General features: G+C 49.4%; 1 protein-coding gene across 8 annotated transcripts in view; it reads left to right on the top strand.

Annotated features, from left to right (window-relative positions):
• The window catches only part of KCNAB2 (potassium voltage-gated channel subfamily A regulatory beta subunit 2), a 159,965-nt gene that overhangs the window by 60,412 nt on the left and 82,515 nt on the right, over positions 1-17,038 (top strand). For 5 of the 8 annotated variants that reach the window (XM_053280696.1, XM_053280698.1, XM_053280695.1 and 2 more), the window contains one exon: positions 769-810. The exons of the other annotated variants lie outside the window; for them this stretch is intronic. In XM_053280696.1, coding sequence (XP_053136671.1) covers positions 769-810 — 42 coding nt within the window. The remainder of the gene's footprint in view (positions 1-768; positions 811-17,038) is intronic. 8 annotated transcript variants of the gene reach the window in all.

The raw sequence follows: 17,038 nt of genomic DNA, 5'->3' as shown, positions 1-17,038 counted from the left end.
TGAGTTTCAGAACAGCTCCTGCCTGAGGCTGTTCCTACCCAGACCCAAATCCCCACTCTCTCTGAACTTTGCTTCCAACTTCCGTCTCTACTACTACTACAACAAATATGTATATACTGCTTTTCAACCAAAGTTCCCAAAGTGGTTTACACAGATCTAAATAAATTAGATGGCTCCCTGTCCCCAAAGGGCTCACAGTCTCAAAAAGAAACACAAGACAGACCCCAGCAACAGCCCTTGGAGGGATGCTGTGCTGGGGGTGGAGAGGGCCAGTTGCTCTCCCTCTGCTCAACAAAGACCATCACCCCTTTCCAAAGGTGCCTCTTTGCTCAGTTAGCAGGGGGTAACTCTCACTCTCTACCTGCCCCTTATGAATGACAGCTCCAAAGAGTTCTAAGCCAACTTGCATAAAAGTTGCCCCAGGCCATTTCATCACACTTGTGCTTCCCACTTAACACCCCCCCCCCGCCACAGCAACAAACACAAATGACAAACACACCACAGACTCCCAAGGAACAGCTCTGCAAACGAATTCCTCTGGAACGCAAAGCCCTCTTCCTCCTCCCACCTGGTGAGAGCTAGAGAGTTCTGATGAGCTCGATTTTAGCGGAGAGGAAGCAGGATCAGCCTTTGCTGGGATACCTCGGGAGGGGGTGTGGGGAGGGGGCATCCAAACCATTCCAGGTGGGGTTGTGTGTGTGTGTTTGTGTGTCTTTGTACTGTGCCCTGTGGAACATGTTTTCTTTCTTTCCCTTTTGCTGTCGGAAGTGCTCGCTACGGGAGTCCCAAAAGACAGCTCCAGTTTTACAGGTAATGGCGTCCTTTTCTTCTTCTCTTCTTCACTCTCACTTGCTCGCGAGTTGTTAATGGGGACTCAGTGGGCAGGCGACATTTCGTCTGTTGCGGTGAACCTGGCAGGAGCATTTGGGTTCCTGGTTCCGCAGATGCCTTCGTTAAGTCAGGGGGTCTTGAACCTGGGTCCCTCAGTGCGGTCGGACTTCAACTCCCATCATGATGGAAATTCGAGTCCTGCAACATCGGGGGACCCAAGTTTAAGAAGCCCTGGCTTAAGAGGTCTGGCCTGGTTGGGCTTCTCTGGCTGGTCTCCTGTGCTTTCCCCAGCTACGGGCAGGGAGAAATCCAACAGTTGTCTCTTCTCCTGTCATTACATCCTTGGAGATGATGCACCCATTTCTGCTCTCACACACCTGTTGAAGGTGCGGGAATGCCGCCGGAGAACTGGGGCAGCACATGGGTGGGTTCTGGTATTCCTGGTGAGTTTGCGGCATCGCCAGAGAGGAGGAGGGAGCATAGGATGTTGGCCAACTCTTTGTGCCCACTCAAGGAGCAGGATCACCCTCTCAGAGGGCCCTTCGGCGGAAGGTCAGAGGTCACCTGTACTCCTTTCTGGTTGGTTTTCAAAAATGTGGGTTTATTAAAATAGGTATAATCCTCCTTTTGGCTTTGAAAGGCACCCCATATACGTGCACGGCGGCTAATGTTCAGCTAAAAAGAATCTGTATGCTCAGCAGTGGAAGAAAAGTACACCATCACAAATGATCTGCCAGAGAATGGGAGGTGTTCGCCACAAGATTAAAATGGGGCGGCGGCGTGGAAACCCGCCTCGAACCTGGCAAGGAAGAGTCTGCCCCCAAAGCCAAAGCCCGTTGAGGAACTGGGTTCCCCGGGCATCGGATTCCGGAATATGGGTGCCACCACCAAAAAGCCCCTGTCCTGCATTCCCACCAAGAAAATGTCCGGTGTCAGTGGGGCCTCTCAAAGTTATCTCAGTGGATAGGCAGGGATTAGGAGACCTGTTAGCTCTTAACATATCATGGCGTGGAAACTGTTGTTGCTCTCATGGGGTGTTTGTGCATCCTGTATATCAGTGTTGTAAGGCTCGGTGGCCAGTGAAGGAAACTGAAACTGAAACTGGAAACTGTTGTTGCTCTCATGGGGTGTTTGTGCATCCTGTATATCAGTGTTGTAAGGCTCGGTGGCCAGTGAAGCCCCCCAACTAATGGTTTGTTGGGGTATTCATTGAAGCTCTACACAGCCCCGCCCCCAGCACCACGCAGAGGTGACCGTTTCCACCATGCGGTGCTGTTCTTTGCCCAGTGCTGGACACTCCTTAAGCTGTGTCTCTTGGTTCTCTCAGTGGCTTTCGATTCCACCGGCCCTGGTATCCTTCTCCATCGCCTGAGGGATTTGTCCCCTTTGCTAAGCAGGGTCCGCCCTGGTTTGCATTTGAATGGGAGACTACATGCGTGAGCATTGTACCTCTGCAGGAGGAGAGTCCTGTAAACAGGTGCTGATTCACTTATGACAATGGGGAGGTAGACCTTTGCACTGCAGTAGGAAAAACCCATCCATGTCTGGGCTACTGTGTGTTACCCCGGGCAACTTCTTCATCGACAGGGTCTAATCCACTCCTGGCAACTACATGATATTTGAAAGTATTGTGTACTGGGGTGCCAGCGACAATGTCCTAAAAGGACGCCCTTACCCATTTTGCGTTCTTGCATGAAACACTCGGCAAGGGTTGACATTTGCCCCATGACTTCTACGGAGGGCTCAGGATCCTGGTGTCTAGACATTTAGGGCGCTGGACAAGTTATCTGCGTAGTGGCCTCTTTGCTTGATGTCGATCTGCTTTCCGCCCGTTTCACAGGTCATGAACTGGCTTCTTGGCTGTCCTCAGGCAGGTAGAGAGCGGCTTGTTGGTGCCCGTGGAGAGCCATACCTAAGGACAGCCCCATCCGGAGTGGTCGAATTGAGCCCTGAGCAGTTCAGTAAATAGAATAAAGCCCAGCTCTAGTGGAATGGGCATGTCCATGCCATTCATGTTGAAGTTAATTTGTGGGAGCCGTGATTGCTACAGTGGTGAAAACCAAGTTAACTGTTTGCATCTGAAAGAACAAGTAGCGGGCGGGGGCGTTGGGGGGGGTGAAGAATGGTGGACCTAATAAATTTAACCAGAAAAAAAGTTTATCCTAACTGGTGACTCCCTTTTGAAAATGATGTCTGCTATGACTTTTAAAAGAGCACACTATTTGCAAGTGTAATGAGCTTCTCCAGTAGCTTTGTCCATCATATTAAAGCGTCAAGGGAGCGAGGAATTGGGGACGGAACGGCTTGCAAGGTTCTTCAGCTTCAGTGAAGATGGTGTTGATAGAGTAATATAAGTGGGGGGCAAGCCCCTACCCCAGGGAACTTCGCATTTTGACAGAGTGACGGGGAAGGAAGGAGCAGCTCGAACACAGTGCTTATGTTGGGGAATTGATTTGATGCTGAGGGCTGTGTTGCGTAAGGATAAATAAGAATTGCATAGCATTCGGATTGTGTTTTCTGAGTGTGCAAAGCGCTTCGCAAGTATTGTTTTGATGTCACCCCACAGTTGGGGACCCCGCTGTAAGGGAAGGAAGTGGGATGATCCGAATTCTGCAGGAAATCGCTTAGTCCTGGTGCAATGAAGGAAAGAGCCTTCAAGGAATTAAGAAAGGGGTTTATGGAAATAGTGGGGGGTTTTTAAGAAAAGGGGTGGAGCCATATAGGTATCCTGGGAGGGTTGCAGGTGTAAAGGGCAGCAAGAGCAAACTGACCTTTAAAAAAGAACCTTGCTGGATTCATTTGTAATATCTAGCATACCAATAAACAAATAGAACAGAAGAGCAGCCCTGCTGGATCAGGCCTCCAAAGGCCCATCTAGTCCAGCCTCCTGTTTCACGCAGTGGCCCACCAGATGCCGCTGGAAGCCACAGGCAGGAGTTGAGGGCATGCCCTCCCTCCTGCTGTTACTCCCCTGCAACTGGTACTCAGAGGCATCCTGTAGCCCTCCGAGGTAATCTTGGTTCCCTTGGAGGATGCTGTTCAATAAGGACATTCCACAATGGTCTACATGCACATGTCTTTCCATACCCACTAGGGTGGCCACGTATCCTCTGTTGACCCCGACAGGCCTCTATTTCAGTGGCTGTCCAGCTTCCGCTCATATTTGGGACTGGCAGCTGCTATACCTATTGATTTCAGTATATATCAATTTGCACAACAAATTGGACCTGTAGTAGCAGCAGGATTCCAGCAGAGGGCTCTTGAGGCTCACTCATAGGAACATAGGAAGCTGCCACATACTGAGTCAGACCCTTGGTCCATCTAGCTCAGTGTTGTCTTCACAGACTGGCAGCGGCTTCTCCAAGGTTGCAGGCAGGAGTCTCTCCCAGCCCTGTCTTGGAGTTGCTGCCAGGGAGGGAAGTTGGGACCTAGATGCTCTTCCCAGAGTGGCTCCATCCCCTGAGGGGAATCTCTTCCAGTGCTCACACTTCTAGTCTCCCATTCACATGCAACCAGGGTGGACCCTGCTTAGCTAAGGGGGCAAGTCATGCTTGCTACCACAAGACCAGCTCTCACATGCATTGGGTCAGGAAGTGATGGAGGCTGGTTCAAGATGGCAGTAAGATGCAGGATGTTCAAAGCTTTTGTGCAAGTTCCAAGCAAGTTCAGGAGAGCAACAGCGAGAGAGAGGGTATATGCCCTCACCTCTTGCCTGTGGGCTTCCGAGCGGCATCTGGTGGGCCACTGTGTGGAACAGGATGCTGGACTAGATCGGCCTTGGACCTGATCCAGCAGGGCTGTTCTTATGTTCTTTAGGACAATCTTACTCCCCGTAGACTGTGTCTACACTGCTTCGTAGCATGCTTTGTACACATGCTGAGCATTTTTCAAAGGGGGGCCTTATGCAATTTTCACAGCGCCATCTGCTGGCCGGCTCTTGCACTCTGAACCAAAGTTTCCAAAGCGGTTTATATAGAGAAATAATGCATAAATAAAGATGGCTCCCTGTCCTCAAAGGACACACAATCTAAAAAGAAACATAAGAGAGAGACCAGCAGTGTTCCCTCTAACAGGGATTCCCAGATGTTGTGGACTACAACCCCCAGAATCCCCAGCTGCAATGGCTTTTTCCTGGGGTTTCTGGGAGTTATAGTCGTCCACATCTGGGAATCCCTGTTAGAGGGAACACTGGAGACCAGCAGCAGTCACTGGAGGGGTAGTGTGCTGGGGGTGGATGGGACCAGTTGCTCTCCCCCTGCTAAAGAAAGAGAATCACCATGTTAAAAAGGTGCCTCTTTGCCCAGGTAGCAGAAGAGCTCACTTTTTTTCAGTTGCCATGAAAGTAGTAATGAAAAGGGCATGAGGGCTTTCTGCAGGATGTGTGTGTGGGGAATCCGTTTGTCTTTGTAGCCTGTGTGAAAGCTTTCCATGTGCCCGGAATAAATCGACAACTAGGGCAATTTGCAGCTTATGCCAACTGCTGCTTAGAGCCACAAAAGCAGAAGTGAGGAGGCAGCTTGCTGGGTTGTGGGTGTGCTGGATCAGGAAGACTGGATTTTTAAAATCAGATTGAAAAGGGAAGACACTTAATTTGAAGTGGTAGGCATCCGACTGTTGCCAATGCAGCCCGTGCTTTTTATCCAGACAAGGAACGTGGCTCTTCCTGCAAAGGGGGGTTTCAGAGCATCGCATGAAGGATTTCTGCCCCCTTAATGGTGGTGGAACGGCGTGCAGAGTATTGAGTCTGCTGATGCATGTTTGCTTGGAAGTAATGCCATTGGGTTTAATGGGGCTGACTGCTAGGGACTGCCCCTGAAGTCTTCTGTGGATGTGGAATAATTGGCACCAGTGGGTAATTTGCAGGATTTCTGCACAGTGGGTATATTTCTTGTTTGCTTTCTTTAGCAGGCCTAATGTTGCAGTCATAGTCTGTGAAAAATCTGGAAAGGAAGGAGGGGAGGGCTGTCCATGGCTACTAGTCTGGTGGCTGTGGGCCACCTCCAGCCTTGTTGGCAGGATGCCTCTCAATCCCAGTTGCAGGGGAGCAACAGCAGGAGATAGAGGGCATGCACACTCCTCTTGCCTGTGGGCATCTGGTGGGCCACTGTGGGAAACGGGATGCTGAACTGGATGGGCTTCCCTGGGCCCGGTCCAGCAGGTCTGTTCTTATGTACAGAGCCAGCGTGGTGTAGTGGTTAGAGTGCTGGACTAGGACCGGGGAGACCCGAGTTCAAATCCCCATTCAGCCATGAGACTTGCTGGGTGACTCTGGGCCAGTCACTTCTCTCTCGGCCTAACCTACTTCACAGGGTTGTTGTGAAAGAGAAACTCAAGTATGTAGTACACCGCTCTGGGCTCCTTGGAGGAAGAGTGGGATATAAATGTAATAGTAATAGTAATTACTATAATAATAATAATTACTACAACAACAACTACAACAACAACAACAACAATAATAATAATAAACAAATGATAAATAATAATAAATAATCATAACAATAATAAACAAACAAATAATAATAAACAAACAAAGGCATGACAAGGTAGCAGGGATGATATCCTGGAACATCTGCAAAAAATACAAGCTACCTGTAGCCAAAATTTGGTGGGACCATAAAATTGAAAAAGTTGAAGAAAATGAAGATGTCAAAAATATTATGGGACTTCCGACTACAAACAGACAAACATCTGCCACACAATACACCAGATATCACTGTAGTCGAGAAGAAAGAAAAACAGGTTAAAATAATTGACACAGCAATACCAGGGGATAGCAGAATAGAAGAAAAAGAAATAGAAAAAATCACCAAATACAAAGATCTACCAATTGAAATTGAAAGGCTGTGGCAGAAAAAGACCCAAATCATCCCAGTGGTAATTGGCGCCCTGGGTGCAGTTCCAAAAGACCTTGAAGAGCACCTCAACACCATCGGGGCCACAGAAATCACCATCAGCCAATTACAAAAAGCAGCTTTACTGGGAACAGCCTATATTCTGCGACGAGATCTATAATAATAACAATATTGATAACTGAATTCAGCCATCCCAGGTCCTTGGGAAGGACTTGATGTCTGGATAAAACAAACCAGTCCATAACACCTGTCTGACTGTGTAAACAAAAAATAATAATAATAGTAACTTGATGGAACTATGTTACGCACGAGTTCAGGGGTCCCAGTTTTTGTTTATTGCTGGACTACAAACCCCATCATCCCTGCTCCTCCTGCTGTGGCTGGTGCTCCCCCCAGCTGCCCTTGCGTGGCGGCAGCACATACGAGGCCTCTGAGCATTCACACGGCGCACCCATGCGCGGAGGCCCTGTGCATGCCACCACCATGAAAGGGCAGCTGGAGCAGGGGTGGGAGGGCAGGTTTGGACCTGCTCTCCTCCCTTTCTAAAGGTGCCTGGCCTGTGCTTCGCATCGGGGAACGCATCACGATTCGTGCGCACCCCTAGCGCACACTCCCCAGTCAGCGGCTGCTCTTTGCTTCTCTCAGACCCTGGCCGAGAGCCACCCCTTGTGGGAAAGCTGAGCTGATGCTCCTCTCCGCCTTTGGTGTCTCCATTAAGGGAAGTGATTTCCTTGTCTCAGCAGCCCTGGAGAGCCAGAAATCTCCTTCATTCTCTCTGCTCGGGGCCAGTCCCAGTTCTTGGCCTGAAGCCCCGGAGAAATCTCCCCATTAACCGGCACCGCTCTTCTCTTGGGTGCCGCGCTTCTCAGTGAAGGCTGTTAAACTTGCAGCCTGCGTTGCCACTTCCGCCGCGCCGAGGGGCGGGCCACGGACTCCCTTCGGGAGCAGTGTTAGGGGGCTGCACCTGAGCTCCAGCCTACAGCTAAACCCTTATCCAGAAGCAACCCCGTCTGGTCATGAAGAATCCAACCCCATGAAATGCAGCCACATGCTCTTGAGCACAATCGATGGTCCAGCACAAACCGAGGAGACAAGCATGAATTGTCCCCTTTGCTAAGCAGAGTCCACCCTGGTTTGCATTCGAATGGGGGATGGCGTGTGTGAGGACTGTAAGAGATTCCCCTTTGGGGATGTGGCCGTTTTGGGAAGGGCACTTTCATGCTTGGCATGCAGAAGGTGCCAAGGTCCCTCCCTGGCAGCTTCTCCAGCATAGGTCGGAGAGAGACTCCTGCCTTGGAGAAGCCGCTGCCAGTCTGTGAAGACAATACTGAGTGAGATGGACCAAGGGTCTGACTCGATAGAAGTTAGCTTCCTATGTTCCTATGATACCCAGTAAGAAAACCAGGTGGATCTGTGACAATGAAGTCTTGACAGAAATCAAGATAGTAAAGATTTAATTATAACTCTTGTTGCACGGAGCACCTATGGGCCTGTAACTCAGAGGCAGATGGTCTGCATTGCATGCTGAAGGTCCCAGGTTCAACCCTTGGCAGCATCTCCAGGTAGACTCCTGCGGAAAGACTCTTGTTTGAAACCTTGGAGAGCTGCTGCCAGTCAGTGTAGGCAGTTCTGAGCTGGATTGTCCAAGAGTCTGACTCAGTATGAAGCAGCTTCCTATGTTCTACCTGAGAATGCCAGGGTACAGACTGAGAGAACATTATTATTTGAACAGTGCCGCTGCGCCGAAAGTTCATTTGCTGCATCAGTTTCCTCACCAAGGCTGGGCTCCGATAAAAAAAATTACTCTTGGAGTTTGCAGTTACAAGTGGCTGTTGACCATCTTGTTTGGCTGGCGCCTCTGGTGATGCAAATAACACACACACACACACACACACACACACACTGCAGAACAGTACTGCAACTCTTTTTAAATCTGACGTGGTTTGGGGAAGTGGGGAACAAACTTTTAAAAGCACAAACCTATCTGTAGAACCTCCTCTCACTTTTGCAAATGTAGGTGGTAGATGCATCGCCCGCTCAGTCATGAGTCCTGGCCCTTCCCCGAGCTTCAGGAGAGCTGTTTGCCCATCTTAGAATAGGAGAGGAGGCTGGACTCTTCCTGTCGGACATGGATTTTTTGATGGTGCCTGTTTTAATATTAGTTTTGCACCTTCAGCTCCACCCTTCCGCTCCCTCCCTGCTGCCACCCGCTGGCCTTTACTGGCTGCAAATCTATGACTGGCATTTTTGTGAACAAAATGCCTGTGGGAATCTCAGAAGCCAGATAAGAGAGCTGGTCTTGTGATAGCAAGCAGGACGTATCCCTTAGCTAAGCAGGTTCTGCCCTGGTTGCATATGAAAGGGAGACTTGCCGTGTGAGCGCTGGAAGAGATTCCCCTGAGGGGATGGAGCAACTCTGGGAAGAGCATCAGGCTTCCAAGTTCCCTCCCTGGCATCATCTCCAGATTAGGACAAGATTTTTTTTTAATAGGACAAGATTTTTTTATTGAACCAACAAACTACCAAAGCATACAGTACGTTGCCAAAGCACAATTATATACAAAGTGGTTGTTTGTACATGATATATTTACAAAGATTTACACACAAGGATTTGGAAACCCACAAGGTTATGAGGTATATGCAGGTAGTACTGTAACTCGGGGGGTGGGGAATTTCCAGGCACATCAGGTAATCGGGGGGGTGGTGGTTTACGTCCAACGTCCATTTTCACAATTTGTCCCATTGCTGTTTAGAAGAGATACTCTTGTCTTTTTGCACATAACCATACAAACTTTTCCAGAAGAGATTTACTGTCTCATCTGCGTGAACCTCTTGGTCGCGTCTTCCCTCCCTATTCCTATGCAGGAGCACTGCATAAATGACATACAGGTTTCGGGCTGGGAGAGACTCCTGCCTGCAACCTGGGAGAAGCCGCTGCCAGTCCGTGAAGACAATACTGAGCTAGATAGACCAAGGGTCTGACTCAGTATATGGCAGCTTCCTATGTTCCTATGATAGTCCGTTCTGTTATCTAGAACTTGTAAGGGTAATAATTCTTTTGCTTGTAGGTCCTTAGCATAGAGAGATGTGTTGTAATAATAGTCCGTTCTGTTATCTGGACACCCCTACACACCATATTTTTACACCAGGAACCCACCCATGGCAAATTTCTGCACCTCCTTAAGAGGCCACCATTTTGAGCAGTTCTTGTTCAGAACAAATCAGAAAGCTCCCACCCAGCTGCTCTCTGGACCCATCGCCCTTTCCTGGCCGCTTGACTCTCCAGTGCTTGCTGTTTCAGCTCGGGGGAGACGCCATGTGTCCTCTTGCTCTCGCGCCCCGTCCCTTCAAAAGCCTGCCTGGCTGGGAATTCTCAACAGGCTCTTTGAGCAAGTGAGGGGATAGGATGGAGCCTGCTGGGAATCCCCAGCGAAGCAGGGAAACAGGGCAGTCTGTGTTGATGTTTTGCTAGACAGCCCACACTCTTTCAAGTTCCCTCTCCCTCCCTTTCTGTTTGCAAAAAAACCTGTAGAACCTGCAGGTTCTTGGTGTGAAAATACAGTCGGGGTGTGTGTGTGGTTGATATTTCTTCCAATTATTTCTGTTTTCAGTAATCATTTTGTACAATTCTATCTCTCTCTAGCTATAGATATATGGAGAGAGAGAGAGAGCCTCTAACAATATTGAGGAGATATACATTAACCATCAATAAAGACCAATTCAGGAAGCATGCCCAAATCATATTGACGTATCAAACCATTTCAGTAGACATTTATTTCGCAAACATTGCAGCATTTCCATAACATCATCTTGGCTTTTCGCTAGCGGAATATCAACGTTTCACTAACTAACCCAACGATGCGTCATTCCAATAAACATCCAAAGCAAATTCAAAAAGCTCAGCGCAGTGACAAATGCAGGAATATAAAAATAAATGACGCTATTTGAGGCCTTCAGGGCAGCAACATTAAACTAAAAAAATATGCAGAAATGCTGTTCATGTTAAATCCAGCCGTCAGAAGAATGACATAGAAGATCCTCCAACCTTCGGTCTCTCTTACTCACCCAAAGAATCCATGCGAAGGGATTTTCCAAGTGCTTAATGTTAGGGTGACCTGAAATCCCACCCAGCCATTTCAAGACCCTTTTAACAGGCTGCAAAAGTCAGGTTCTAGGGTTAAACTCCCTACTATCCCCGGAGCTCATCCTGCAACTGCTGTGGTTCTCCCCATCCCGCAAAAAAAGGTCTGTCTCTGTCTACCTTCGCTTGCTGAACTGCAATGTTAGCCTGCGCAAGTGAGGCACCTTCTGAAAGTTGAATGCAGACCTGCTCAACCTGGTCTCTCCAGCTGTTTTTGGACTACAGCTCCCATCATTCCCAGCAACTGTGGCCAATGGGGATTACCGGAGTTGTAGTCCAGCATCAGCGGCGGGGCGGGGGGAGGAGTTGTGGGGCCCTGGTTAGGAAGGGAGGGGAGGCTGTACAGGAGGGCCTCGATATCCGTGGATTCACGTATCAGACACCCGACCTTGACAAACGTGGGAAAGGGGGGACACGCAGACCTAGTGTATCTGCAGGTCGGGGTGGCCGGAAATGACCACAGAGATCATTTCTGGCCGCCATTTTGTGTTTTGGAGCCTCAAAATGGCTCTGTGTTTTTTAAAAAAACAAGGGGGTGACTATTTTGGGGGTAAGTTAGAGGCGATTTTATGTGATTTGAGGTGCACTGTGCAACTCAGGGGACCAGCAGAACATGGTAGGGAAGTTCCCCTTGCATTTCACCCCCAAATTTGGCTAATCTTCTCTTTTTTCTCGTTTTCTCGGCAACCAGGAACCTAACCCCCGCGATCCCATAGCCCCAGTGACTCGATATTCACGGTTTCCATATCTGCGGTCACAGCTGGGAACAGAATCCCCACGGATATTGAGGTCCTCCTGTACTTGAGGAATCTTCTGGCTCCCTTTTGGCCAGGCAAGAGACGGTCCCACAAAGAATGCCCTTTCTCCTTGGGATTGGCATGGCTCAGCCCCCCTCCTACTGGGGGATGAGGCATGCCGTTCAGAGGAAGACCCTGCCACCCAGATCCTCGGCAACCTCGTACTGCCAAGGCAACCCATGCCAGGAAAGCTGGGGAATAAACTAGAGCCAGGATGCCCACACAACCTGGGACGACAGCCCTGTCTTTATCCTCTGGCCTCCCCTAGTGCAGCTGAAGCCAGCATTTAGAAAACCAGACAAGACGACCAGACCTGTCTGGATCCTGCCTTGGTAGATGCCCCAGTTTGTCATCGGAAGCTGCCATTGGTCCATCTCGCTCAGTATTGTCTTCACCGACTGGCAGCGGCTTCTCCAAGGTTGCAGGCAGGAATCTCTCTCAGCCCTATCTTGGAGATGCTGCCAAGGAGGGAACTTGGAACCTTCTGATGCTCTTCCCAGAACGGCTCCATCCCCCAAGGGGAATTTACAGTGCTCATGTTACAGTGCTCATGTGGTCTCCCGTTCATTTGCACACCAGGGCAGACCCTGCTTAGCAAAGGGAGCAATTCACGCTTGCTACCACAAGACCAGGTCTCCTTCCTGCAACCAGATACAATTGAACAAGGCGATGTGACTGCTGTGACCTGCTTTAGGGAGCCTTTGTGACATCGGCAGCCAATTACACTACTCTCCACCCTCCCTTCAGCCCTATTTGCATGCTTAGTAACCAACGTGCCCCACGCTAAGGAAGGAGGCAGACTGCCCTGCTGAACAGGCCTGGAAGCAAAGGCCCAAGAATAAATGTGGAGGACAGCAGCTGTTCTCTGGAAACGCCCCAGAGTTAAGGACCTTGCGGAAGACCACGTTTCCTGCTGTTTTCATCAGCATCTGCCTGGCTCTGTTACCCCGGACCAAGAGGGAGACTTGCTTTTTAATAAGTTGCCAGCATTTGGTGGGGAGGGGTCTTGCGATAGCCACACTCTGCATGGCCTCGAGTGCGAGGACCCTTGCAACCAGCCTCCGCCCTGGCAGTGGTATCCTTGCCTCCGCTGGCCTGGAAGGCGACGGTACATCTGTGCTGATGTGTTGGCAACATCCCGGCCAATTAGCTCTCTCCCCAGAGTATGTCTGGGAGGTGGTCCAGGGCCCTGTTAATCTGGGAAAGTGCATTAGGAGAGGGATAAAAGGCAAAATAATGACTCTTCTCCCCCCCCCCTCGTTTTGCCCATTTCAAATGGAGCAGCTACTTAGCTTTGGAAAACGCCATGGCCGCTGCAGAGCTGCTTGGGAGGATGCCACCAGCAGACCTCTCTGGGTATGGAGGTCTCCGTGCTGAAAACACTCGTACCGTGTGCATGCCCAGGGAAGTTTTTACAAACAAAACACATCAAATCGGAGATGTAATTAACCTTTACCTGAATCCAAGCCTGGGTTCTTTGGTGTTAGAAATCGGGGGACCTTCCTAAATCCAGAGTCATGTTCCTTTTAGGCAAATACAGGTATAATCTGTATTTAATCTTTATCATTAAGGGGGTCTTCTTACATTCAGAGCCTTCTCCTTGGGTAAAGCCAGCAGTTCCTCCAGTCTCCTCTTTCGTCAGCTGTCCATGGTGCTGATTCTCGAGCCGATCCAGAAGTGGGTTTCTTTAGAAAAGTCAAGCAAGCCAGAAGCCCATTTTGATCCCAGATACAGTATATGTTTAAGAGGAGCAGAACTTATGGGTCCCATCCTGGAGCATCTTGGCAGAACTAGGAAAACAGAGGAAACTGGTCTTGTGGAAGCAAGCATGATTTGTCCAGGGCCCACCCTGGTTGCATATGAATGGGAGACTAGAAGTGTGAGCACTGGAGGATATTCCGCTTAGAGGATGGGGCTCCTCTGGGAAGAGCATTTAGTTTCCAAGTTCCCTTCCTGGTGGCATCTCCAAGATAGGACAAGATTTATTTATTTTTTAATAGGACAAGATTTTTTTAATTGAACCAACAAACTACCAAAGCATACAGTACGTTGCCAAAGCACAATTATATACAAAGTAGTTGTTTGTACATGATATATTTACAAAGATTTACACACAAGGATTTGGAAACCCACAAAGTTATGAGGTATATGCAGGTAGTACTGTAACTCGGGGGTGGGGGATTTCAAGGTACATCAGGTAATCGGGGAGGTTATGTCCAACGTCCATTTCCATAATTTGTCCCATTGCTGTTTAGAAGAGATACTCTTGTCTTTTTGCACATAACTATACAAACTTTTGCAGAAGAGATTAACTGTCTCATCTGCGTGAACCTCTTGGTCGCGTCTTCCCTCCCTATTCCTATATAGGAGCATTGCATAAATGACATACAGGTTTACTAACCTGATTAAAAGAAGGGGAACCTTCCAATTCCCTAGTATGAGGGCACCTGTTCTATCCCGTTTCCTTGAAGGTTTCTTTCTGGGACCTCGAAAAGAGGTTCTATCGCTCAAACCCGCGGTTAGTTCTTCCCAAGTCTGTTTTTCCAAATCAGGCCACTCTAACAGCTTGCTTATTCCCTGCCACACTCTTTTGGCTCCTGCCTGCAATCCTGGAGAAGCTGCTGCCAGTCTGTGTAGACAATACTGAGCTAGATGGACTTATGGTCTGACTCAGTATATGGCAGTTTCCTATGTTCCACCCAAATTCTGTAGTTTGTTTGCAGAACTCAGCATTGTTTCCTTAATCCAGTGCAGGATCAATGATGCAGAGAGCAGGTCTTGTGAAAGCAAGCATGAACTGTCCCCTTTGCTAAGCAGGGTCCTACCTAGTTTGCATTTGAATGGGAGACCGGATGTGTGAGCACTGTAAGATATTCCCGTTAGGGGATGGAGCCACTCTGGGAAGAGCAGAAGGTTTCAAGTTCCCTCCCTGGCAGCATCTCCAAGAGAGGGCTGAGAGAGACTCCTGCCTGCAACCTTGGAGAAGCCGCTGCCAGTCTGTGAAGACAATACTGAGCTAGATGGACTGAGGGTTTGACTTGATAGAAGGCAGCTTCCTATGTTTCCTGCGATGGAGTCTAGGAGGTCTCTGTCTGTGCAACAGCTCTTTTATATGTCTGTGCATACAATGGCTCACCATTGACTGGAGCTTGGGGGTTGAAGGTTTTCCCTTGCTTCACCCTTCCTTCCTTCCTTCCCTCTCTTGCCAGCCACCAGGAACCACTGTGTACATAATGCATATGAAAAAAATGGTTGAGTATACAGTATACTGGGGGCTCATTCTTGTCTGCTGCTAGGACCTTGGATGAGGGCCCCCCCCCAATCTCTGCCAGTGAGAGCCAGGCCCCCAATTCCCGATGGAAAGTTTTTTGTCTCCACTGCAGCATTGACATTGGGTCAAGGTAAAGTGTGCTGTCGAGTCGGTATCGACTCTTGGCGCCCACAGAGCCCTGTGGTTGTCTTGGGTAGAAGAATACAGGAGGGGTTGACCATTGCCACCTCCCACGCAGTATGAGATTATGCCTTTCAGCATCTTCCTCCGTTGCACGCTGCTGCCTGATATAGGTGCTCCCCATTGACTAGGAAACATACCAGCGGAAATTCGAACTGGCAGCCTCTGGCTTGCTAGGCAAGTCATTTCCCTGCTGCACCATTAGGTGGCTTCTTGATGTTGGGTACAGATCCTTATTGTTCCTCATAGGAATGTCCTGCAACTGTGGGGGGGAAGTAAAGGGGTTCACCACTGACGTAGAGTCTCAACTAACCTAAATGCCCCCCCATTAAGAGCCAAGCATACGCATATCGGAGTAGCCCAGCCCTGGTTTCTTGGTCACGCTGAGGTGTGGCAGAACTTTACGAACCAGCTTGTAGTTAAGAGTCTAATAATACAGCCTTGGAAGTTTAAACGTCAGCACTAAATTGGGCCATGCCTGGAATGAACTGACGTGGAAGCCCTGAGGATCCCGAATCCCCCAAAGACCAAACTTTCCAAAGAGCATTTTTTTTCTACCGGCTGGACAGCATTGTTTGCTGAGTGCGCGGAAATATTTTTAGGCAGCCCAGCTTGGTCGGCAGACGTCCCTGTGATGGGAGCCCCGTTCTGACTCTCCACAAAGTAACCCTGCTTTAGAGCGCCATTGACCTTTTTATTTAGCGTTGTGATTTGTGGACGTCCAGGGACGCGGTTTTCACCCTGTCCTTGGCAACGAAATTCCTGGTTCTCTCCAAGATGGAGGCCCTTTGGACTTCCCAGGACCATCGATCAACCTGTCTGTCGGTCTCCGTCGCCGTCCTGACAGCCCGCGGGTCCGGGAGGCACCTTCTCCCTGCACCTGACAAATCTCCCCTTACAGAAAGCAAGCCATAGATGCCAGTGCTCATAAATCAGTGGCTTCTCCGAATGCTTTTACAGCAAGAGAAGCTCCTAAATAATTTAGCTCGCATTTGCTGAGGGGGGCGGGGGGCAGAGAAGGACCTTTAATAGGCTTAATGGATCTGGTGCTAAACGTCTCGGACTCTAGAGGGAATCTGCCTCAGTCTGCAATTGCTTCTGATGGTTGGTGTCGAGACACCCCCCCCCAATGAAAGCCCCGCCTGCATCCTCGTTAAGAGCCATCGCCGGAGGTCCTAATAAGTTAGAACTTAATGAGCAGGATTTCGAGAAAGCGGGTGAGTTGGGGTGGATGCTGGAGCGGCCGGGATGGAAGCGAGAGAGGCAGCGTGAAGCCGGCTCTGGAGGTTGTGTTCGTTTCTTTGGGGAAATTCCCGTGTTTTTGTGACCCAATTTATACAGTCCAGGGCTTTGGGGTGGAGAAAGAGCTTTTTGGTTAGGGCTTTAAGAATCCTGCTCCAAGTCAAGAGCCATGAGGACCCTGGGTTCTTCGGCATGTTTCTGGAACTTTCCTCACTTGTGGTGTGGTTGCTTTGGGCGGTGGTGTGTCTGTTTAAACTTTAGGAAAGGAAGAAGACAGGGAGAGCGAGAGAGCTTGCAGACAAACTAGGAAGCAGGTTTTCGGATGAGGTGCTTGAGGGCTCTTGTCCGGGCAGTTTCATCGATGGTGGGAATGGCTTGATTTGGGGGGCACAGGACCCGAGGTGTGCAGGATTAGATCCACTGCCTGCTTTGTAGCACCGATTGACTCTCGCCATTTTTCCAACCTGGCCCCAAATGTGTTGACTCGGAGGTCGGTTGCCCCTCGGCAAATGGGACTTGTCTCCTAGAAAAGTGTCTTTCGGATTGTGTGCAGCCCTGCGGAATCGGGACCTTGTTTTCCGGAGACAACTAGGGCTTAGGGAAAGAGGAGAGCACAAGTGTCAGATATTTGCTCCAAAGGGTTTTTGAGGGCAATTAGAGTGGTGTGTGTTTTAAATGTTGGCGTTCCCTTGTTGTTCCCTTTGTGAGCAAGTTGCGAAATGGT

This window comes from Hemicordylus capensis, chromosome 16 (assembly GCF_027244095.1).
Source record: "Hemicordylus capensis ecotype Gifberg chromosome 16, rHemCap1.1.pri, whole genome shotgun sequence".
Lineage (NCBI taxonomy): Eukaryota > Metazoa > Chordata > Lepidosauria > Squamata > Cordylidae > Hemicordylus > Hemicordylus capensis.
This window is presented reverse-complemented; position numbering and strand designations above follow the sequence as displayed.